Source organism: Myodes glareolus, chromosome 9, assembly GCF_982192425.1.
Source record: "Myodes glareolus chromosome 9, mMyoGla1.1, whole genome shotgun sequence".
Taxonomy (NCBI): Eukaryota; Metazoa; Chordata; class Mammalia; order Rodentia; family Cricetidae; genus Myodes; species Myodes glareolus.
Window position 1 is genome coordinate 37510133 of NC_142034.1, and position 24298 is coordinate 37534430.

Here is a 24298-nt window from a genome sequence, read left to right on the forward strand (position 1 = left end):
GGGGGCGGGCAGAACCGTCCTCGGGCGCCCCGGAAGTCCCTGCCCTGCTCTCCAGTCGAGCGCCTCGGCGGGATACGAGGCCTACGATTGGCAGGGAGGCGAGGATGACGCGCTACGTGCGGCGGCGCCGCCCCGCCCCTGCGCTCCGGCGCGCTGTTAGCGTCGGGTGGGGCGGAGCGTGGCCCCGGGCGGCCATTACCCGGAACAATCTCGGGCCTCGGGTCAGGTGACCCACGGCGGGGCTGGCGGGAGGGAGGGCCGAGGGGTGGAGACGAGGAGTGAGGCTAGAAGCCGAGGGAGGAGAGAGGAGAGAAGGGCGGAGTAGGAGGGAGGGGAAGGGGGCGGGGTGGGAGCGGGTCACGTGACTCGGCATGGAGGCGGCGGCGGCGGTCGGGAGGAGTCGCCGGGGCAGAAGCCGCACTTGTTAGTGTTGGGGGAGGAGGGGGCCGGCGACGCCGACACCGTCAGCCGGCGACGCCGCTAAGAAGGCGGGAGGGGGTAGGGGCGAAACCAGGCTCCGACCCCCCGGCCGAGGGGATGAGGGGAGCATGGGCGCCAAGGAGTCACGGATCGGATTCCTCAGCTACGAGGAGGCGCTGAGGAGAGGTGAGGGGGAGGGGTCGGGCGAGCGAGCTGCGGGGAGGCCAGCGCCGGGCGCCCGAGGGTGGGTGGCCCGAGGGAGGGGCGGCAGGGTCGGCTGGGGCGTGGGGTGTCTGGCGAGGGACCGGGAGTGGGGGCAGGCGTGGGAATACTGAGGGCCGGGAGGTGGAGTGGGGAGCGGTGTTTGGGAATTGGGGCTCTTGGGGAGGGGGCGAAGCTTTCTCAGTGACGGGGTACCGGGCGCTGGCTGGCCATTCGATGCACTCTGGTGGCGTTGTTCTCTTGACTCGGTCCAGGGAAACCCTGTCCATCGCTCCTGGGATGGTTCAGCCTTTCCTTCCAGGCCCCCTTATCCTTCAGTGCCATTTTCTTATATCACTCTTGCATTTTAAAAAACAAAAAAACAAAAAACACCAAGCCTCCGACAACGTCCTGATCTGGTTCCTAACAGCGTTGGCTGGAGAAGAGAAGGTGGCTGCATTTTGCTCCTGGAAGTCCTTTCGTATTAGGAAACCTCTGCTTTTTCCCAGGGTCCTTGCCTCTCCGCCGAGGGCGATGACCATCCTTGCGTGTACTCCCGCCGCCTCTTAAGAAAGACCTGAAATGAAGTTGTGTTTAAAGGTGACAAGAGATTAGACAGCTGATGTTGCCAGACCTTGTCGTAGGTTTTCTCGCCCCGGACATTGATCGGGTTGAGTGCTCTTGCTTCCCAGTTCTCACCCTGGCGCTCCCCTGAAATGGCATTCGGAAATCCAGCATTGTGATACTGTGTTACATCTCCCTTCAGACACTGGCCTTGCTGTCAGTCCTAGGCTGCTGCTGCCATTGCCTCTGATTTGCACTGTGTTGTTACCAGCCCCAACCCCCTACCACTTACTGTTGATACTGTTGTCCCTGATCACGAAAGCATACGCTAACTGGAAGTATCTTGCACAGTTTATGGCCGGAATGTGACTTAATTTTTCATGGCTGAGATTTGAATGTGTGGTTGTGTGGTGCTTGTAATTTATTCTCGACCTTTAATGGATTTTCTTGGTAAGAAGTGAAAAACGTTAAACAGATTAGAGGCCAGATAATATTGTTAACAGATTTCAAAAAAAAATTCAGCCTTGTGCTAGGTGGTTTTGTAGCTTCAGATAGAAAATGAAAATAGGACGAAAAAGACATTTTAAAGTGAGATCTAGTTCATATATAAAGAAAATTATGAGTTCACTGGACCCACTACCTAATAAGTAGATGGTAAGATACAGAGTTGTAGTTGCATCAATTTTGGACTGAGCAGAATAGTAAAAATGTGCCTTTTAGTGGTGCCTTCTTCTCTCAACAGCGTGATGGTTGTTCTTAAGCACAATCTTAGTTGAACTTTTTCTCCCTGTTTCAATATGAGAAATATTCCAAATTCTTGATGTATTTTCAACCCTAATAGACTAGTCATTTCCTGAATGCTGTTGAGCTTGACAGGTCTGGGGGCAATTAGTCAGTGGCTTACACGGCATGAAATAGGGCACAGTCGAATTGATTTACAGGTTCAGAAGTGTTTCTAAGTTTAAGGGTGTGAATACCAGTGATATACCTGGCGTTAAGAAATTCTAAAATTAAATTTTATTCCAGCTCTTGCTGTTTTATTTTATATCAAATTAAGATTATACTTTTTTTTGTTTTTTTTGTTTTTTGACATAGGGTTTGTTTCTATGTGTAGCCCTGACTGTCTTGGAATTCACTTTGTAGACCAAGCTGGCCTTGAACTCAGATATTCACCTGCCTCTGCCTCCTACTTGCTCGGATTGAAGGCATGGGCCTCCATACCCAGCAAGAGTGTGCATTTTATAATATAAATAATACATAATATAGCTATGTAATTATAAATGAAATTGATACATTTTAAAATGATCTGGTGAAAGGTTTTCATTTAATTTGTTATGAAGCATGTCTCAAAGTTTAAAATGCATATTTAAAGTAACAGGTATTAAAGTCTTGGTAAAGGTTATTTGAATGTGTTTGTTTTTGTCAGTTTTGCTACACTGGTATTAAACCAAAAGAGCAGCGAGTTGATAAAGTGGTTTCTATGTGTAATCAGGGAATGTTTAAAATAGGCAACTTTTAAACATGATACTGTTCACTCAAATTCGATGTTATGCTTCAAGTTAACTACAGAATGGGTTGAGAACCTTTTGGGGGACACCTAAATAAATAGGTGCTAATACCTGAATTAGTTTTATTTATCTGTTTACTTTGTATAAGGTGGGATGGATCAGATAGGATTTGACAATTAAAAAAAAAAACCATCTTGAGCCAGGCGGTAGTGGTGCAAGCCTTTAATCCCACCACTCCAGAGGCAGAGGCAGTGAATCTTTGTGAATTCAAGACCAGCCTCCTTTACAAATCAAGTTCCAAAGAGAAACCCTGTCTTGAAAAACTGGAAAAAAACAAGAAACAATACAAAAAAGTCAGAAAAAAGAAAAGAAAAAAACAAACTTGAGAGAATTATTTGACCCTTTGACTTTAATTTAAATGATTGAACACTATCTATTGCTTATCCATAATTACACAGCATTAAAAAAAATGTCTGATGTATTACTACAAATAAGAAATTGTAGTTTACGTAGCAAAGTGGGATCTTGAAATGTAATGTTACAGGGAGAGAGGGAGGGGCTGAAATGATATAAATACAGAAGAAATACTAAAAAATTAAAATTTAAAAAGTGATATAAAGACAATGATAAGAAATGGTGACGTACACCTTTAATCCCAGCACTTGGCAGGCAGAGGCAGGTGGATCTCTATGAGTTCAAAGCCAGCCTGGTCTACAAAACAAGATCCAGGACAGCCAGAGCCACAAAGAGAAACCTTTTCTCAAAAAAAAAAAAAAAAAAAAAAAAAAAAGAAGCAATGTTATGTTAGTGACAGATAACACTGGACCTGAGTGAAAGGGTGGTCTAGTTTATGTCTGAGGCGCTAGAAATTAGGATGATTTTTGGGCTTATGTCCTATTTTGGTTAGACTGACCGTTATTTTAACTTTTACTTTTCTGAATGTATATAGCTTTAAACATTTTGAATACCTTGAGTAATATACAAGGGACTTGACTTTTTATTAAGATATTTGTGTTATATTTATTTTTCTGTGTTTGCTAGCCGTAGTGTATATGTGGAGGTCATAGGACAGTTTTGTTGTTGTTGTTGTTGTTTTTTTTTTTCCTGGATGAGGTTTCTCTATATAGCAGTCCTGGCTCTGTCTCCCTGTAGACCAGCCTGGCTTTGAACTCACAGAGATCCACCTGTCTCTGCCTCCCAAGTGCTGAGGTTAAAGGCGTGCACCACCACCACCACCCAGCCACAGGTAAGTTTTTGACTCAGAAGTCAGTTCTCATTCAACCCTATGGATCCGCTGGATTGAACTCAGGTTATCAAGTTGGCAGTGAGCATCTTTACTCTCTGATCCATTTCACAGGCCTAACCTGACTTTTTGAAAAATTATTATTATTAAACTTAAAGAATGCATATGTTTGTCTAGGGAACTATGCCTGTTTTCATGGATACTGAGAATTTTAATAGCTTTGTTTGACATCTCTTTATTTTACCATGTTTTATCAGTTTGTAACTTTTATGTGTTGTGTATGTGTGTGTGTGTGTGTGTGTGTGTGTGTGTGTGTGTGTGTATTTTTTTAGACAGGATCTCATTTTGTAGCCCTTGTTCTCCTAGAACTATACAGACCATGCTGGCCTTGAACTCATAGATTGCCTGCTTCTGCCTCTGAGTGCTGGGATTATAGGTGTCTACCAACAGGCCTGGTTATAGCTTGTATATATTCTGTGTGTTTTTGTGCACATGCACACCTGCTCTCACATGAGCACACATATAACATGCACATCTTTGTACTTGCATGGACTAAGTAGAGGACAATCTCAGGTGTGAATCTTCCTCGGATGCCATTGACTTTTTTCTGTCTTTCACTAGTTTGGGGCTCAATGATTAGGTCAGTTATCAAAAGTCCCAACAGAGCCAGGTGGTGGTGGTTCACGCTTTTAATCAATCCCAGCACTTGGAAAGCAGAGACAGGCAGATCTCTGTGAGTTCAAGGCCAGCCTGGTCTACAAAGTGAGTTTCAAGACAGACTTCAAAACTATAGCACTTTACCACCTGGGCTATCTTCCTAACCCTTGAAACGTGTGTGTGTGTGTATATACACAAAATATATGTATACATTTTAATATTTTGTTTGTATAATAGTATAATAATATAAGCGCATACACATATATATGTATATGTATATACACATACACACATACACACATATATTTTTAAAGACAGTCTATGTAACTCTGGCTGTCCTGGAACTTAATATATAGACCAAGCTAGCCTCAAACTCACAGATAATCACTTGCCTCTTCTAAGTTCTGAGATTAAAGATGAAGCTTGTATATTCGGTGAAATGTGTTCTAAGTTCTCAGAACACATTTAAAATTCATTGAATGAGGATTGGCATAGTGGCACATGGCTAATCTCAACTCAGGAGGCAGAAACAGGCAGATCTCTGTGAGTTTGAGGCCAACTGATCTATATAGTGCGTTCTAGGCCAGCCAGTGCTTCTTCAAGTGAGTCTCTATCTCAAAGAAAAGTTGAGTGTCAAATATTTCAGTATTCAAAGAAAAATTAAACATTTTCACTAATTATTTCTTCTCTGTACCTCCTTTCTTTCATCTTTGTAGAAAGAGGATTTCTTTTGATACAGAGTTGATGTAGTGCAGGCTGGACTTGAATTTGTCATGTAACCAACAATGGCCTTTAGCTTTTGGTATTCCTGCCTCAACCTCCTAAAGTGCTGGGATTACAGGTAAGAACCATTACATGTTGACAGAGGTTTCTGTCCTTCCCGTTCCTGCCGCCTTTCAGTCCCAAAGAAGCACAGAAGTCTACATTATCATAAATTGGTTGACCTATTAGCTCAGACTTCTTATTAACTCTTTGTTTTTTGTTTGTTTCTGAAGACAGGGTTTCTCTGTAGCTTTGCAGCCTATCCTGGAACTAGCTCTTGTAGACTAGGCCTTGAACTCACAGAGATGCGCCTGCTTCTGCCTCCCGAGTGCTGGGATTAAAGGTGTGCACCACCACTGCTCGGCCTTATTAATTCTTATAACTTACATTAGCCAATAATTCTTGTCTGTGTTAGCCATGTGACTCGGTACCTTTTATTAGCAAGGTTTTCTCATTTTGCTTCCTCTGCATCTGGATCACAACTGCAGACTAACTCCTTCCTCTTCCCAGCCTCTACTCTCTGTCTGGCTACTGACCAATCAACATTTTACTAAAATACAAGTAACAAATCATTACAGGGTACAAGATCATTGTCCCTCAGCAACACACAGCTGAGGGTTTTTTTTTAATAGCAACTTATGAATGTTATTTATTTATGCATTTTAAATATTTGTTTATTTATTAAGTATACAGTGTTCTGACCTGTATGAGGGCACAAGATCTCATTATAGATGGCTGTGAGCCACCATGTAGTTGCCGGGAATTGAACTCAGGACCTCTGGAAGAGCAGCCACTGCTCTTAACCTCTCTCCATCTCTCCAGTCCCCAGGTCATTTAATTTTTAAATACTTTTGAAACAGGGTTTCTTTTTGTAACCCTGACTGTCCTAGAACTCACACTAGACCAGGCTCCCCTTGAACTCAGGGTTCTGCTTTCCGATGTGTTGAGATTAAAAGCATGAGCAACACTGCCTGACTTGACTATTTTTTTGGGGGGGTGTTATTGTTTATTTTTTTGGGTTTTCGTTGCCAGGTTTCTCTGTGTAGCCTTGCTTGGCTATCCTGGAACTCTATCTGTAGACCAGGTTGGCCTCGAACTCACAGAGATCTTCCTTCCTTTGCCTCCCAAGTGCTGGACTTAAAGGTGTGCACCACCACTGCCTGGTTTAAATGTTTTTAGTTGAAATAGAATTAAATCATTTTCCTCCTTCCCTTTTCTCCCTACAGCCACTCCCATGTCCTCCTCACTTTTAACTTGATAGTCTCTGATTACTATTGTTATGTATATGTGGTGTGTATATGCATGGATACGAATAAATGCATATCCTGCTGGATCTGTTTTTGTTGTTTGTATGTGTATGGTTTCAGAGCTGACCACTCTTCTTTGAAGCAGTAAAAGGGGTTTATCCCTGGCAGAAGCTAATTCTTGTCCCAGCAATTATTAGTTTCTAGGAAAGACTGTTTCACAGCTGACTTGCTGGTATTTTTATGCTCACAGTCTTTCCATCCCTCTTCCTTGTTGGTCCCTGAGCCATGGATGCAGAAGCTGTGAGCTGTGATGCTTGTATTGGGGCTGGACTCCCCATGATCTGTTGATCCCTGTATTGTGTTCATTTGTGGTTACTGTGATAGTCTCCATTTGCTTCTTTGATGGAGGTATGTTAGCTACACCTATCTAAAAAAGGTGGCTCAATACGGACACATTTTAGTGTTCCTTTGCTCATTCATTCAATTTTATTTTTTCTTAAGCTCTGACTAAAAATAAAGCATAGAGAAAGCAACTAACTAAGTCACTCTCTGATGGATCAAATAGCCTAGGTCAGTCATTTTCACTAAAATGGATATGTAAAATATCCATAAGGAGTGGAAATAAAATGTCAGAACTTTGTTGGGCATGATGGTGCACTCCTTTAATCCCAGCACTGAGGAGGCAGAAGCAGGTGAATCTCTGTAAGTTTGAGGCTAGCCTGGTCTACAGAGTGAGCTCCAGGACAGCCAGGGCTACAGAGAAATCCTATCTCAAAAACAAAATAAAACAAACAAGCAAAAACAATCCAAGACAAAAAACAAAAACAAAAGAGCACTGAACTTTCATCACCTGAACTTGTTAAATTCATTAGTAAACTCTTTGGTGCTTGTGTGACCTGTAAAAGAAAAAGTAGTGTAATTTTAAATTTGTGTGCTTATATGCATTATCTAAGTACTTACAGAGGCAACTCTTCTCTCTTTACAGTTTCTTTACCTTTGGGGTGTGTGAGTGACAAAGAGGAGATAAAGTCACTGATGAATCCTGGAGTTTAGAGCATGAACAGAGTAATGTGACGTCCCATTTACCAAACTGGACAGTTGTTTGTTTTCTGTTATTCATTGTCTGTCTTTGAGTTTAGTGAGCTTTGCAGTGAAAGCAGTCAGGCTTGCTTTTCAGTGATGGGCAATTTAGAGTTGGACTATGATGCCTGACCAATAGCTAGACAGTATCTAAGGAGAAGGGGAGGCCTCCCCCCCCCCCCCCGCCATGGGTTTCTCTGTATCTTTGGAGTCAGTTCTCTTGTAGATCAGGCTGACCTCGAACTCAAAGACATCCCCCTGCCTCTGCCTCCTGAATGCTGGAATTAAAGATGTGCACCACTGCTCAGTGAGAAAGGAAGATATTTGGCACTTGATTATATACAAGATCAAGAGAAGTTAGAGAATTTATTACTATTATTTTGAGGAAACCATAAAAAATCTGCTATCACTTTAGAAATAGAGATAAGGGCTGACAGTTTGGAAGTTGTAATATTAAGTAGCTGCAATGGTCAAGGGATTTTCCTTGTAGATTAGAAGTTGGTCATTTGAACACCAGGTGTGGTGGTACAGGCCTATAATCGTAACACTCAGGAGGCTAGGGCAGAAGGTAGTACCAAGTTCAAGGTAAGCTTGGCTCATACAAGCAAGATTCTGTTTCAAACAACAATAGTTTAGTGATTTATGGTGGTATTTAAAAGATCAAATGGGACTAACATTTTTTTTCATATTGTATCTAAGAAGCATAACTTCTTTATACTTCTGCTTTTTGACATTTAGGCCTCTGGTATTTGTGTGTAGATTGAGGTATTGCATTCCTTTCCTGAGTGCCAATCAGTGTGGGCATTTTCGGTTAGTGATAGGTAGTTAATTATTGACGCAGAAGCCTGGTAAAACTGGGCTCTTTAGTATGAATTATAGTTAGAGGCATAAATGTCCTAAGATTGGTGTATTCAAAATAACTAACATTCAAACCATGCTCGTAACACCTTTTTTTTTTTTAAAAAAAAATTAGGATTTAATAATCACTAACATGAAACTTCTAAATTCACCAGTGGTTTTGTGTAATATGTTTCTTGGGATCCTGGATACTAAATTGCTTTTAAACACAAACTAAAAGGAGGTTTTACAGTGGAGGCTTTATAGCTTCTTTTCCATTTCTATAAAGAAGGTTGTTATCCAATTATATTTGTGAAAAAGCTTTTTAATTCTATTTTTTGTGGTGTGTTAAGGGTTGTGCTTGACCTTTTGCATCTGGGCAAGTGCTCTACCACTGAATTATATCCCAGCACTTGCTTTTTGAGACAGATTATCACTAAGTTGCTAGGGCTGCTTTTGAAATTGCTGTCCTCTTGCATGAACCTTCTTAGGTATCATATTACTACCATGTGTCATGATGTCTGACAGTAAGCCTTTTAATATTCACTGTGGTTGACTTTTGATAATGAAGTTTGAAAGGTTCTGGAGAAATTTCCTTTCTGGGAAGGATTCTTTTATTAAAATAGGCCTCTTTTAGTTCAACCCATGACAATAAATGACACCACTGTCCCCACCCTGTTGTTTATGGCCAAATATAGACGCATTCATCTTTAGTTACTTCCTGCTCATCTTGCTCATTTGATGTCCTGTTTAATTTTTGCCCAGCTCTCCTACTCTTACCTCTGCTCTAGTCCCAGCTGCCATTATCTCTTGCTAAAGTTGCACACTAGCCATTGTGATCTTAAAATCCAAGTCTTGTAATTCCTTCCATTCTGCCATTTTATTTTATTTTTTAAGATAGGTCCTACTATATATCCCCATTTTGAATTCTGCTTCAGTACTGGGATTGTAGTCTTGCACCACAATGCCAGGTCATAAACCCTTTATTAAAGCCTCTTTAGGGGAAGATTGTATCCCTTATAATCTTCAAGGCCCTAAATTATTCTGCTTGAAACTCCAACCTACTCATATCCTTCCCCATTTATCTGTCTGTCTGTCTGTCTATCTATTGGGCCACAGTCTCACTTTGTAGCCATGGCTGGTCTGGAACTCTTGTAGTAGGCTGACCTTGAACTCATGGAGATCTGCTTGCCTCAGCCTCCTGAGTGCTGGGAGTAAAGGTGTGCACTGCCACTCTTGGTCCTACTACTTTCCCTTTCATCTATAAGCACTATCACTCAGCTTTCTTTTTGTTCCTAGAGCACATTTCTGGCTTGCTGCCTTTGCATTTGTCACTGTCCGATAGGGAAGGCTGTTTACTTTTGTATTTGTTATTTGTTTGTTTTGAAACAGGGCCTCACGTCAGTCAAGATGGCCTCCTTTGGACTCCTGATGCACCCTCTCCCGTTTTGAAAAAAAAAATGAGAATTCTTCTGGGTTGTTTATTTTTGTTTCTTTGAGACAGTCATTTTTTTTTTCTATATAGCCCTAGCTGTTCTGGAATTCTCTATGTAGACCAGGCTGAGGCTTGAACTCAGATATATCTGTTTCTGCTGGGATTAAAAAGGGTCATTTAGTTTATGTATAAAAATGTTATGTCTGCATGTACATGCATCAGCACACCAGAAGCGGTTATCTAATTCCATGAAACTGCAGTTATAGATGATTGTCAGCCACCATATGGGTGCTGGGAATTGAACTTAGGACCTATGAAAATGAGTAGTCAGTACTCTTAATCAATGAGCCATCTTTCCAGCACAGGCATTTCTTCTTTTGACACAAGTTCTTGCTATGTGTAGCTCATGCTGTCTGACTGCCTCAGCTGTCTGAGTGCTAGGATTATAGGCATGCATTACCATGCTCAGAATCACCAATATTTTTAACAACTTTATTTCTTAATTTGGTCTTTGCCTTTGTAATTTATTTTTTAAAATTTATTTTTCTATTATGTGCATTGGTGTTTTGTCTGCATGTAAGTCTGTGAAGGTTAGATCTTGGAGTTACAGACAGTTGTAAACTGCCATATGGGTGTTGGGAATTATTGAACATGGGTCCTCTGAAAGAACAGTCAGTGCTTTTAACCACTGAACCATCTCTCTAGCCCACCCTTGAAATTCAAAATGATATATTTATTGTGCTGCTGTCCCCTTTCCCTATTTAAGGTTTATTTATTGGTATCTAACTATTGTAAAGATCAGCCATTGTACTGTATCACTCTCTCAGATTCTTCCTATTCTCCCATTTTTGTCATCTTTATATTGTAAGTTTTGTTAGATCAGTGTTCTCATTTACGTAAGTGGTCCTTTATAAATGTTCTTCAGAGTTAAACAGTTTAGCACGCATTATTACTTTTTCTTCATACTTAATTTCCTTTTTATTTTTATTGAGCTATACATTTTTCTCTGCTCCCCTCCTTTCCTCTGCTCTTCCCCTCTACCCTCCCCTGTGACTCCCAAGCTCCCAATTTACTCAGGAGATGTTGTATTTTTCTCCTTCCTATGTAGATCCAGCTATGTCTCTCTTAGGCTCCTTCTTTGTTATCTAGGTTCTCTGGGATTATGGCCTGTAGGCTGTTTTTTATTTGCTTTATGACTAAAAGCCATTTATGAGTGAGTACATATTATATTTGTCTTTCTGTGTTTGAGTTATCTCACTCAACGTAGTTTTTTCTAGATCCATCCATTTGCCTACAAATTTTATGATGTTATTATTACTTTTTTTTTTACTGCTGTGTAGTATTCCTTGTGTAAATGTATCACACTTTCTTTATGAGGGGCATCTAGGTTGTTTCCAGGTTCTGATTATTACAAATAATGCTGCTAATAATTTCCTTTTAAATACTTCCTTAAGTAATTGCCTTGTTTTTTCTTTTTCTTTTTCTTTTAACTTTTTTAACTTTGTGGCTGGAGAGACAGCTGTGGGTGCTGGGAACCAAACTCTTATATTTTTGGTTGTGAGCCTAGCCTTTAACAGCTGAGCCATCTCTCCAGCCCAACCTTTTTTTTCCTTTGAAGTTTCTCTTTTCTATAATTCAATCCTTCCCAAATTCCCATTCTTTCCACGTGTTCACTGGGTTCATCATCAGTGACAAATTGACAAATAACCTTTCTTGTAACCAGTGGCGTGCTCCCAAGTATTCCGTATTCCAAATATCTTTATTTTTGGAGTGTAGCTGCTGTGCCATCCTGGGGACCTTCCTTCACCAAATTCCTAGAGCTTCTCTTTACTGTCTTTATAGTTGGAGCTCTTGTTTTGTGTATCATTTGTTAATTCTTTCTTGATGCATTCAATGGTAGAGTTTTTGTTTTGTTTTGTTTTCCTTCGAGGCATGGTTTCTCTGTGTAGCCCTGACAGTCCTGGAACTCTAGACCAGTCTGGCCTTGAATTTACAGAGATTCGCCTGCTTCTGCCTCCCTAATTCTAAGATTAAAGGCTTGCCACTACCACTGCCTGGCTAGAGCTTCACAGCTTTCTAAAAAAGATGTGTAGAAGATAAAGCTTTTTTTGTTTTTAATGTGTATGGATGTTTTGCCTACATGTATGTCTGTGAGCTATGTGTGTACCTGGTGTACATTAAAACCAAAGAGGATGTTTGATCCCCTGTGACTGGAATTACAGACAGTTGTGAGCCACCATGTGGGTGCTGGGAATTGAACCCTGGTCCTCTGCAAGAGCAGCCAGTGTTCCTAATCTCTGAACCATTTTTCCAACCCCAGGAGGCAAGGTTTTGTGCTGTTTTGTTGTTGTTTTGTGACCTGCCTGGGACCATATTCCCTGTCCCAATAAAAAACAAAACAAAACTCCCCCTTCTCCCAAGAAGACAGCCTTGCTTTGAGAGGCAGAGGCAGGTGAATCTCTGTGAGTTCAAGGCCAGCCTGGTCTACAAAAGCTAATTCAAGGACAGGTTCCAAAACTATAGAGAAACCCTGTCTTGAAAAACAAACAAACCAAAAGACTTGCATTTATTTTTGTGAATGCACACACATGATAACATCTAGTCTTTATCTTTAATTTTTCATGAATTCTGAGATTTAGCCATTGTTAATTCATTTGTTGTAAGGATCTATATGTTACTATTGTAGAGATTATATGAAGTTAAAAGAATTTGGTTTTGGTTTTGGTTTGCTTTTTGAAATAGGGTTTCTCTGTGTAACAGTCCTGGATGTCCTGGAATTCACTCTTTAGGCCAGGCTGGCCTTGAATTTGCAGAGACCTGCCTGCCTCTGCCTCCTGAGTGCTGGGATTAAAACTGTGTACCACTACGCCTGGCTAAAAGAAGTTCTCCAGGTTTGGTGGTAAGTATTTGAAATTACAGTATTGGGAAGCTGAGATAGGAAGATCTAGTGTTTGAGGGCAGCCTGGGCCACATAGTTAGACTCTTATCTCAACCACCACCAACAAAATGGGGCCATGAAATACTTCTTTGGGAAAAGCACCTACTGCCAAGCCTGAAGATCTGAGTTTGTTCATTGGTTCTGAAGCATGATTATTAAAAACTCAGAGACAGATATTGGAGTTCAACTTGAAGGTCAGAAAAGTGAAGCAGCCAGCCACTGGCTCTTACCTCTTCCTCAGTCTGAAATAGCAATCCTGCCTCCAGGAAACCTCAGAATGAGACTGTGTGTGAGAGCTGTCTCCTTTTTTATATTCCTCTCTAGGGCTAGGATTAAAGACATGCACCACTACCGCCCGGTTTCTCTGGCAAACTAGTGAGGATACTGGGATTAAAGGTGTGTGTCGCCACTGCCTGGTCTGTAAGGCCGATCAGTGGGACTGTTTTACTCTCTGGTCTTCAGGCAAGCTTTATTTATTCAAATACAAATGAAATATCACTACAAGGACCCACACAGTGGAGTGAGAGAACTAAAACTGACTCTCTAAAATTGTCCTCTGATTTCTACATATTTGCTATAGCACACAATACACAAAACAAGTAAAATGTAGTAATTAAAATTATTTATATTTATAGGCAGTTATTGATTTGCATACTAGTATGGTATTGTATAAGGCCTTTCTATAAAGTTATTATAGTTATAATTATAATGTTTATTGATTATATTATAGTGATTATTATAAAGCTATAATAATGAGAAAAATGCTATTATCCTATATTGACTTCTAAAAGTTTTTAAAAGCATTAAGAGTGGTTGCAAATGTATAGGAAAATTAATTTTAAAAAATAATTTTTAGTGTATACTGTACTTGAAAATAATAAGAAAAATGTTTTATTACTTAAAAAAAATCTTTTGAGGGGCTGGAGAGATGGCTCAGTGGTTAAGAGCACTGTCTGCTCTACCAGAGGTCCTGAGTTCAATTCCCAGCAACTACATGGTAGCTCATAACCATCTGTAATGAAATCTGACGCCCTCTTCTTGCCTGCAGGCATACATGCAAGTGGAACACTGTGTACATAATAAATCTTTAAAAAAATTAAAAAACATCTGTTGAATAGTTTAAATTGTACTTAGGTTTTTTTTTTTTTTTTTTTTTAAAGGCAAGTTTTCATTGTGTAGTCTAGGCATGCCTGGAATTGACTGTATATTCTAGGCTGTCCTGGAACACATAATAGTATCTTTCAGTTTCCCTAGTACTGAAACTGTGAGCTACTATACCTGGCTTGTGTTTGTCTTGAAACCTAAAATAATATGTATTGTTTTTTTTCTTTTGTCTTAATGAATTACCATGCACCTTCCTGTATTTGGATTAGCTTCTAAGATTAATTTTTCTGTTTTTATGTGTATGGATGCTTTGTTTGCATGTGTGTATGTGCACCACGTGTGTGCCTGATACCTGAGGAGGCTAGAAGAAGGTGTCAACAACACCCTACCTAGAACTGGAGTTACAGATTGTTTTGTGTGCTGGGAACCAAACCGGTTCCTCTGGAAGAGCAGCCAGTACTCTTAATCACTGAGCCATCTCTCTGGTTCCAAGCTCCTTAGATTGTCTTATTTTTACTTTCAGTGTTGCAAAATACTTGTGAGAGTTCCTTTAATGTCGTTTGTGCCAGCATTGCCACCTCTGTCACCTTCATTCTCTTTCTCACCTTCCGTCTCTAACCACAGATGTCACTTAGTTCAAGATTACCTTTCACTAAGTTCCTCTGGCTGTGTACTAACAGCCTCTTGTAAGGCAGCAATTTAGCATTCTTAAGCTCAGTAATTTTTTTTCCAAATCTCTCTACTTTATAATCAATCCAAGCTGATTACTGTCAGTTTCTTGGCTGCATTTTTATGTTTGTTGGACTATTCTCTTTATTTTTAATTTTAAAATTATATTTATTTGTGTGTATGCTACCTGTACATCTATGGGATACAGAAGACAGCTTGCAGGAATCAGTTCTTTTCTTCCACTTCCCACTGATTAATGCTTGCCCTCCACTTTGATTTTTTAGGTAGAGTTTCTTACTGACGAATTGCCTTTATCTCCCCAGTGGTGAGTTTATAAGCCTATGCCATCCCATGTACTGGGCTTTTTATCATGGGCTCTGGAAATTGAACTCAGGTCCTCATACTTGCTGACAATCATATTCCTGACTGAATTCCGCTCCCCTCACCTTTTTTTTTTTTTTAAATTAAATAAAAAATTTTTTTCACTTGTGTATTTGGTAGGTTTATTTGTTTGGGTTTTTTGTTGTTATTTCAGTGGGATTATATCACCTTTGTAAAATTATGGAGACTTAGTTTTTTTTGTTTGTTTCGGTGTCTCCTATGTATCCTTGACTGTTTTGGAACTCACTGTATAGACTGGGCTGGCTTCTAACTCACAGAGATCTTCCTGCTCCTGCCTCCTGAGTGCTGGGATTGAAGTTGTGTGCCACCACCTCTGCTAGATTTAGATTTTTGTTTGTTTTTTGTTTTTGTTTTTGGTTTTGGTTTTCTTTTTCAAGATATGGTTTATCTATAGTTCTGTAGACCAGCTGGCCTCGAACTCATAGAGATCCACCTGTCTCTGCCTCCCAATTGCTGGGCTTAAAGATGTGCGCCACCACCACCCGGCTTGGATTTAGATTTTTTTTTAAGATAGTTTAATTTTATTTTATATGTATTGGTGTTTTGCCTACATGTATGTCTGTGTGAGGGTGTCAGATTTTGGAGTTACAGACAATTGTGAGCTGCCGTGTGGGTGCTGGGATTTGAACTCAGGTCCTCAGGAAGAACAGCCGGTGCTCTTAACCACTGAGCCATCTCTCCAGTTCCGGGCTTAGAATTTTTAAGGCTTAAAAAAAAAAAACTTTATAATTTTTAAGGCTATCTTTTTCTCTGGTTAATAATTGAATGCTTTATATGTGAATTTATTAATTATATTTTTAAATATAAATCAAAAACTTCAAAAAGTTTAAAACATTCTTTTCAATCTGAGTTTGTAGAACTATTTGATAGCTCTTTCATTAGTGTATTAAGGATTTATCTGAAGGATGTAAGGTATTTTAAACTTATCCTTAAGGAATTCTAAATATTCTCATAAAGATCTGGAAAATGCTATGCTAATCTTCATTCTTCAGAGAAGTCAGAGAGAGTTTTTTTTTATTTTTTGAGAGTTTATTTTTAAACGTTTTAGTTTTTTTTGTAATAAAGTCTCTAATGTAGCTCTGGCAGTCCTGGAACCAGCTCTGTAGACCAGTCTGGCCATGAACTCAGTTTACCTTTCTCTGTCTCCTGAATGCTGCGATTAAAAGCATATGCTCTAAAATACTGTTTTTAAAAATGCATTTTGTTTCTTTCATGTATGTGGATGGATGTGTGTATCTGTGGATAGCACATGTTTAACTGTCAGAGGACAACTTGTTTGGGATTCAGTTCTCTGCTTTATACCATGTGGGTTCTGGACATAGATGTTTTTACCCACAGGGCTGTCTTGATGGCTCTAAGTACTTTCATTCAGTATTACAAAAGATTTTATATTTATTTTTTATTTTTCGAGACAGGGTTTCTCTAGCTTTTGGAGCGTGTCCTGGAACTAGCTCTTGTTGACCAGGCTGGCCTCAAACTCACAGAGATCTGCCTGCCTCTGCCTCCCAAGTCCTGGGATTAAAGGTGTGCGCCACTACTGCCCGTCAAAAGATTTGTTAAATGAGGGCTAGTAAGATGGCTCTATGGTTAAAAGTATAGCAGTGCATGCTGGGTGACCTGAGTTCTAGCTCTAGAATCCATGTAAAGTGGAAGAGAAAACCAACTTCACAAAGTTGTCACTTGATCTTCTTGGGCTCCCTGGGATGTGCCCCCTTTCTATCATATACAGACACATAAAGTAATACTAATTTTTTTTGAAAATGAAAATCAGTTTCTAATCTTCCTTGACATTTTCCAGTCCCTTCTGAGGAGACTATTACGTATTTTCATAGTTGAGCTTTGATATTTGATATTGCTTCTTTTCGGGTTTAGGTATTTTCTGTTGACTTATCACTTAGAAGCATGCAAATATAGCTTTCATTTCTCTTTACTCTGTCCTTCTTCCCTTCTCCTTTTCCCTGCTACTTCATTCTAACAATAGTGGTATGGTAGTTAAATAGTCTCAGTGTTTACCTTATGACTATGTGTACGGTATATGTATATGTGATTCACTCCAAAGTTAAGTAGCAAACAATGATTACTTTTTAGCTCATCTTTTCCCTGGAACTAATATTTGTTGTGATTTTATTTGCTTTGGTTTGGCATTCTTTCAAACTTAAAATTTGTTAACTTGCTCATGACTCCTTGATTCGAGGCTGCCAGATGTTCCCAGGCCCAGTGGGTTACTTAAGATTTAGAATCCCAGCATTTTTCAGAAGTTAGAGGCAGGCAGATCTCTATGACTTTGAGACCTTCTTGCTGTCTTGGTTTACATAGCCAATTCCAGGCCAGTCAAAGCTGTATAAGAAGACTTTGTCTCAAAAAACAAAAGCAAAGACTAAAAAGCTCCCCAAAACCCTCTAATAAACACCTGCCCATAAAAGCTTTTTTTACTTTTATGTGTATTGGTGGTTAGCCTGCATGTATGTCTGTGTAAGGGTGTTTGATCCCTTGGAACTGGAATTACAGTTGTGAGCTGCCATGTGGATGCTAGAAATTGAACCTGGGTCCTCTGGAACAGCAGCCAGTGCTTTTAACTGCTGAGCCATCTCTCCAGCCCCTACATACTAGTTCTCATTATCCAACATATATTCTGTGACATTAGTTTCTTTATTTGAGATAGGATCTTATATAGTTCAGGCTAGCCTGGAACTTATGTGGTTTAGAAAGGCTATGAATTTCTAATCTTTCTGCTCCACCTCTAAAATATTGAGTGAAATAGGTGTCTGTCACCAGATCTGTTGTGAGGGGCATCACAGATCTAGATATAAATTGTTTTTATCTATATATAGTTTTGCATCAGAAGCTTGTTTTTCTCAGAGAAACTTGACATTGCATAACCTGAGGTCCATACTTCCTTATTTTAATTTTGTTCTGCTTTGGTTGTTTGTGAAGTGATTATGCTCTTTTACTTTATTTAAATTAATTGTTTTTTTTTTTTTTTCTGAGGCATGGTATAACTGTAGCACTGACTGTCTTGGAGCTTGCTATGTAGAGCTTGTCAGCCTCAAAGAGCTCCTTCTGCCTCTGCCTCTTGAGTGCTGGGATTAAAGACTTGTGCCATCACTCTCAGGTTGTTTATACACTTTTGCTTTTGTGTAATAGAACTTCAGAATGTTGCCATCCTGAGGTTGTGTGTAGGTATGAGGAAATTGTTGACAAGAACAAAATTGCTTATGCAGCAAAGACTGCTAATCACTAGATTTATTGTTGCCAAGATTTCGTTCTTGATTTTTTTCTTTTTTTAAGCCATGTGTGGTTTTGTTCTTTCTTGTTTTGATCTGCTTGTTTGGAAATGCACACACCTGTGTTGTGTTCACTGCGGGCAGGAGGATGTTTAGTGTTCTGCTTTATATCACTCTTAGCCTTCTTCCTTTGAGATGGCCCTTCTGTTGAACCTGGGACTAGATTGGGGATGTGACCCTCTTCCCTCTTGTCTATACCCACCACGGCACTAGGGTTACAGACCTATATGTGACCAAGCCCAGCTCTTTTTTTTTTTTTTGAGAGGCTCAACTGTGTAGCCTTGGAAGGCTTCAAATTCACCATGTAGACCAGAATGAACGCAAATTCTCTGCCTTTCAAGTAGCTTTGAAGCCTGTCCTGAAACTAGCTCTTGTAAACCAGGCTGAATTTGAACTCACAGAGATCCTCCTGCCTCTGTCTTCCAGTGCTGGGATTAAAGGCATGTACCACCCCCGACCGGCTCAGCTCTCCTTTTTAACACACATTTGTCTGCCTGCCTGCCTGCCTGCCTGCCTGTCTGTCTGTCTGTCTATCTGTCTATCTCTCTTATCTATAAAAGTGTTCTTACCTAATGAGTGACCAACCAGTCTCTCTAGCCCCCCCTGTTTAACATTATGTGTTTATTTGTTTATTTATTTATATATTATGGTCATTGTTGTTTTGCCTGCATGGGAGTGTCAGAACCCTGGAACTGAAGTTACAGACAGGTGTGAGCTTCCATGTGGGTGCTGGGGAATTGATCCCCGGTCATCTGGAAGAACAGTCAGTGTGTTTAATTACTGAACCATCATCTCTCCAGCCCTGGTGCTGAGAAATTCTAACTCAGTTCCTTAAGCTTGTATAGTAAGTGCTCTTCTGAGCCATCTGTCCAGCCCCCATTTTTCCTTTTATTTTATATATATATAATATATATGTATAATATATATATAATATATATATATTCATTTTTCGAGATAGGGTATCTCTGTAGCTTTTGGAGCCTGTCCTGGAACTAGCTCTTGTAGACCAGGTTGGCCTCGAACTCACAGAGATCCGCCTGCCTCTGCCTCCCAAGTGCTGGGATTAAAGGCGTGCGCCACCACCGCCAGGCAATAATATATTTTTAATTGAAACAGAGTTACATCACTTCCCTCTCTTCCTTCCCATCAGTTTCTCCTAGATACCCTTCCTCTGACCCCTCCTCACTTCCCTCAAGTTAATAGCTTTTTCATTATTATTGTTAAATATGTATGCATGTATATATGCATGCATGCATGTATGCATATGCTTATGTCAAATTGACATAAAACTAGCCGATACATCTATATTTTCAGAATTGTAGATAACTAGGACGCATAGAAGACTGTTAACAGATCTTAACAATATTAAATTTCCTCTTCCTAACAACACAGAAAATATTCATTCTAGTTTTACATATCAGAATCTTACAGTTATTGTGCAAGAATTACAAGTGATCATAAGTGCTGAGCCATCTCTCCAGCTTTTTTTTTTTTAAAAATGAAAAACAAGGAAAGAAAGAAATGTTTTCAAGACTGGAGAAATGGTTCAGGGGGAAATTATTTGTTGCCCAATCATGAAGATCGTAGTTCCAATTCCTAGCACCCACTGGGGAGAAGATTCTTATCCTAAGCAATCTGGCTAGCTGGACTACTGAAACTGGAAAGCTATAGGCAGAGCAAGTGACCTTGCCTCAGTATATCAGGTAAAGAGTAATATTGGAAGACACCCAACATGCCTGTGGTGACAATAGGCACATATGCATGCACACTAGACACATGCTCACATATCCAAGAAAAAAAATCAAACCCAACGTTCACTGTTGAAATAGCTTTTTATTTTCCTCAAACCATAAATAAATAAATAAATAAACGTAGTACTATTGTTTGTCTACTTGCGTCTTTGAATAGTTCAATAATGTCTTTTTTCACGTGTGTAATTGAATGGTTAATATGTTGCCGTTGCTTGATTGTTGCCAGTAATTTTAGAGTCAACTTTCTGAAATCTGTATTTGAGAGTTTAGGATAGAACGGCAGTGGATCTGTAGGATATTAGGTCTACAGCACCTGTTTAATACCTAAATGTTCCAGTCCTTAAAATGTACTGAAATCCCCCATATTAGATGACATAGTTGTGGCATATCCTCAGGTCTTCCGGTAAACTGTAAATTGTTGATTACTTATAATTTCTAGGTTTTTTTAATACCTAATACAATATGCATGCTATATAGTTACAATTCTATGACAAGTTAAAAGTTTGTACATGTTTATATTAGGTAGAATTTTATTTTATTATTTTTATTTTCAACATAACTTTTGTTTGAATCCTCATATAGACTACCCAGATTTTGCGGGCATTGCTATTAGATACTCAGATTTAGAGCTAGGAAGCAATATATTTTAAAAATCATGGTTGGATTAGTTATTATTTATCACCAAGTTCTGGTGTGGATTTGATATTTGTAAGCTTGGTTACCACATGAGCACATTCTAAGCAAGAAGAGCTCAGTTTGACATGTCAATGTGAATTCATTAAAGCATTCAGACTTTCTGATACTTGACTCCTATCCTTGTAAATAATTCTTTCAAAATTGCTTTTGGTATCAAAAGGAGTAGTATATTGGTTATTGCGTAGTTTTTATAAGTTTTACGTTAGTACCATTAATAGTTATAAGCCACTTTTTTCTGTCAAATATTAGATGTAGTGGTTGCAGACACATCAGTTTTCCTATGTTATTTCTTCTGAAATACTGTAGTGTTAAGTGAGACAGAATATACCTTCTTTCTCTTTTTTATCTGTCTGTCTGTCTACCTATCTATCTATTATTTTTTGAGGCAGGGTTTCTCTGTATAGCGTTGACTGTCCTGGAACTCACTCTATAAAGCAGGCGGCCTCAAACTCACTGATATTTGATAGTCTCTGCCTCCACAGTGCTGGGATTAAAGGCCTGCACCACTACCACAGTCTATGCTTTCTTTTTATCAATTTTGCCAAGGAGGGTGCTTATAAATTCTAGTTATTTCCATTTTTGCACAGAAAGAATACTTCAAAATTTCAATATATTAATTCAATACATTAATATATTAATGACTAATATATACTATTATGTTACATTTAAATTTTATAAATTTGTTCTCATCTAAAGTTATGAACCTTATGCTTTCAAGAAGGATCTTGGGTGAATTCTGAGAATTATAGGAAACATTTTATGATTGCCAAACTAAAATTAGGTACAAGGTATTAGCTTTCAGTTTGAAAATTGTTGGTTCAGCTAGAACACTGTAAACGACTAGAACCTCTGTGCATAGTTATTGATGGAGATATGTATCTGGCTGGATGTGGTGATTCACACCTTTAATTTCACCACTAGGAAGTCATAGATAGCTGGAACTACATAGTGAAATACTGTCTCCCTGTTCCCCAAGACTATTTGTCTATATTGTCCTTTGTAGCTTTTCTTACAAAACTATGTAATTTTGAGTGTATATAGATGATAGATCTTATAACCATTGTACTTTCTTGTCAAAGATCATAGTTGACAGTGAAGTTAATGAGAATGGGAAGTTTAGGGTAAATATTGGAATTTTTTTGTTTGTTTGTTTGTTTAATCATGTTGTGAAATAGGCCAGGGGGTAGTGGCACATGTCTTCAATCCCAGCACTTGGGAGGTAAAGGGAGACAAATCTCTGAGTTTGAGGCCAGCCTGGTCTACAGAGTGAGTTCCAGGACTGGCTCCATAGCTACTAGGAAACCCTGTCTTGAAAAACCAAAAAAAAAAAAAAAAAAAAAAAAAAAAAAAAAAAAAGAAAAGAAAAGAAAAGAAAGAAAGAAAAGGGAATAGAATGGAGGAAATAAATGTGTATAAATTCTTGAATATTAAGTATGATTGCTTTAGTAAGTACTGTGGTCTGAATGCTGGTATCTGCTCTAAAATTAATTTGTTAAAACCTAAACCTCTGAGTGATTGCATTAAGGGGCATAGCATAGTCTGTGGATCAGATCATGGAGACGGGTGTCACAAACAAAACTGGTACATTTTGAACTTCTGATCCTCTTGCCTACATCTTCCAAGAGCTGGTTTATAGGTGTGGGCCCCTAAACCTGCCTTTCAAATGCTTTTTAAAGAGTAAAATGCTAAGGTGTAAACATTATTATTAACTTTGCTCAATAGGTTAAAGACACTGAGAACATTCTATTTTCATATTTTGGTTCAGTTTATAAAGGAATTTGGGCTACTAGATGCCTTTTGACTAAAGGTTCCCTCACTGTCTGCTGGAGTGGATGAGGATGCTTGGAAACATGTAATGTCGCTGAGCTGACATTATCTATATCAATATAGTTATGCTGCGGATATATATAGTTATGCTTCAGAGGTTTATGGATCAGGAAAATGATAAATTGTGTGTTTGGTTCGAGAAACTGCTGGAAGCAAGTGAATAAACTAGAAAGCTTATCAGTGTATGTTAAATAGTCATTTTGTTATATTGTAAGACAATCGGAGGAGCTAATGAAGACTTAAGGGCATTTTCTCAGCCATATTTTTAAAATTCTACTGTAGCATTTAAGCATATAGTAAATTTCCTTTGACTGTAAACTAAGTCATGCCTTTTTTTGATTTATGTTCTGTTCTTACAGTTTTCAAAGACATAATCTTCCCCAGAAATTATTTTAAGTTAACTTGATAGTGGCATATTTGACATGTTTCAAAATGGGAGCTGTCACTCCTGTAGAAAAAAAACTTGTACAACTTGAATGTTTCTCCATCTGTGCCCTGAAGTTTGTTGTTATTACTATATTATTGACTAAGTAGCTTTGTTTTCCTACACAAAGATCCTATTCTATGTTTTTTCTTTCACATTTTTATACATTAAAGAGAATTTGTGGTAGGAATAAGGAAGCCAATTTTTAGGTTAGTTCAATGTTTTATATAATTCAGGGAAACTCGGTCTGCTTGGGAACAGAAACAGAGGCAGATGGATATTGATGCTTTGTAAGGATGGCATGGCTCCTTTTGATTACAGATACTGGCGGTCTGCGAGGTGAAGATATGGAGCCACAATCCATTTACAGTCTGCACTAACCATGGGTGCTGTGGTAAAGCCAAGAACAACTTCATAATATAGCGTAGAAGAGAGCTACTTTTAGTTTTCCAGCACAGAGGCCCCCCCCCCCCCCCAATCCTGTCATCACTGTCTTTGAACATTGAGGCCAAATGCCATAGAAACTGCTATGCTTCGATTCCTGCTTTGAGTTACAGATGAGTTGCTCGGAAATGTAAGCTAGAGTGTAATAGTAGTGCATCAATTGTACACTTTTCAAAAACAAAAATGGGAGATTTATTTATTTACTTTTAAGATTTGTTTTTAGTTTCAATGTGCATGGGTATTTTGCTTGTGTGTTTGTGTACCAGCTGCATGTCTGGTGCTCTTGGAGGCCAAAGAAGGCCTTGGATCCCCTGGAACTGAGTTGACAGATGGTTATGAATCACCATGTGAGTGCAGAAGATTGAATGCTAGGCAAGTACTCTACCAACTGAGCTACATCCCCAGCTCTATTTTATTTTTGCTTAGGTGTTTTGCCTGCATCTATCTTTCGGTGCATACAGGCTTTAAAAATGTGTTGGATCTCCTGAGACTGGAGTTAAAGACAACTGTGAGCAACTATGAAGGCTTAAATTGAACGTGGATCCTCTGGAAGAACAGCCAGTGGGTGCTCTTAAATCCTGAGCCATTTCTCACTTCCCATCCCCCACCCATTTAAAGTGGGTTCTCAGTTCCTCATGCTTGCATACCAACTAAGTCATCTCCATAGACCTAATAGCTTTCTGCTTTCTTTCAGGATTTTTTTTGTTCATCGTTGTTGTTTGGTTTGTCACGACAGGGTTTTTCTGTGTAATAGTCCCGACTGACCTTGAACTCACTGAGATTCACCTGCCTCTGTCCCCCAAGT

General features: G+C 39.3%; 1 protein-coding gene across 3 annotated transcripts in view; it reads left to right on the forward strand.

The window, feature by feature from the left end:
• Positions 1 to 447: 447 nt before the first annotated feature.
• The window catches only part of Usp32 (ubiquitin specific peptidase 32), a 148454-nt gene continuing 124603 nt past the window's right edge, over positions 448 to 24298 (forward strand). For 2 of the 3 annotated variants that reach the window (XM_048446738.3, XM_048446739.3), the window contains exon 1: positions 448 to 606. In XM_048446738.3, coding sequence (XP_048302695.2) covers positions 549 to 606 — 58 coding nt within the window. In that variant the 5' untranslated portion in view covers positions 448 to 548. The remainder of the gene's footprint in view (positions 607 to 24298) is intronic. The other variant, XM_085695605.2, reaches the window with a different exon arrangement.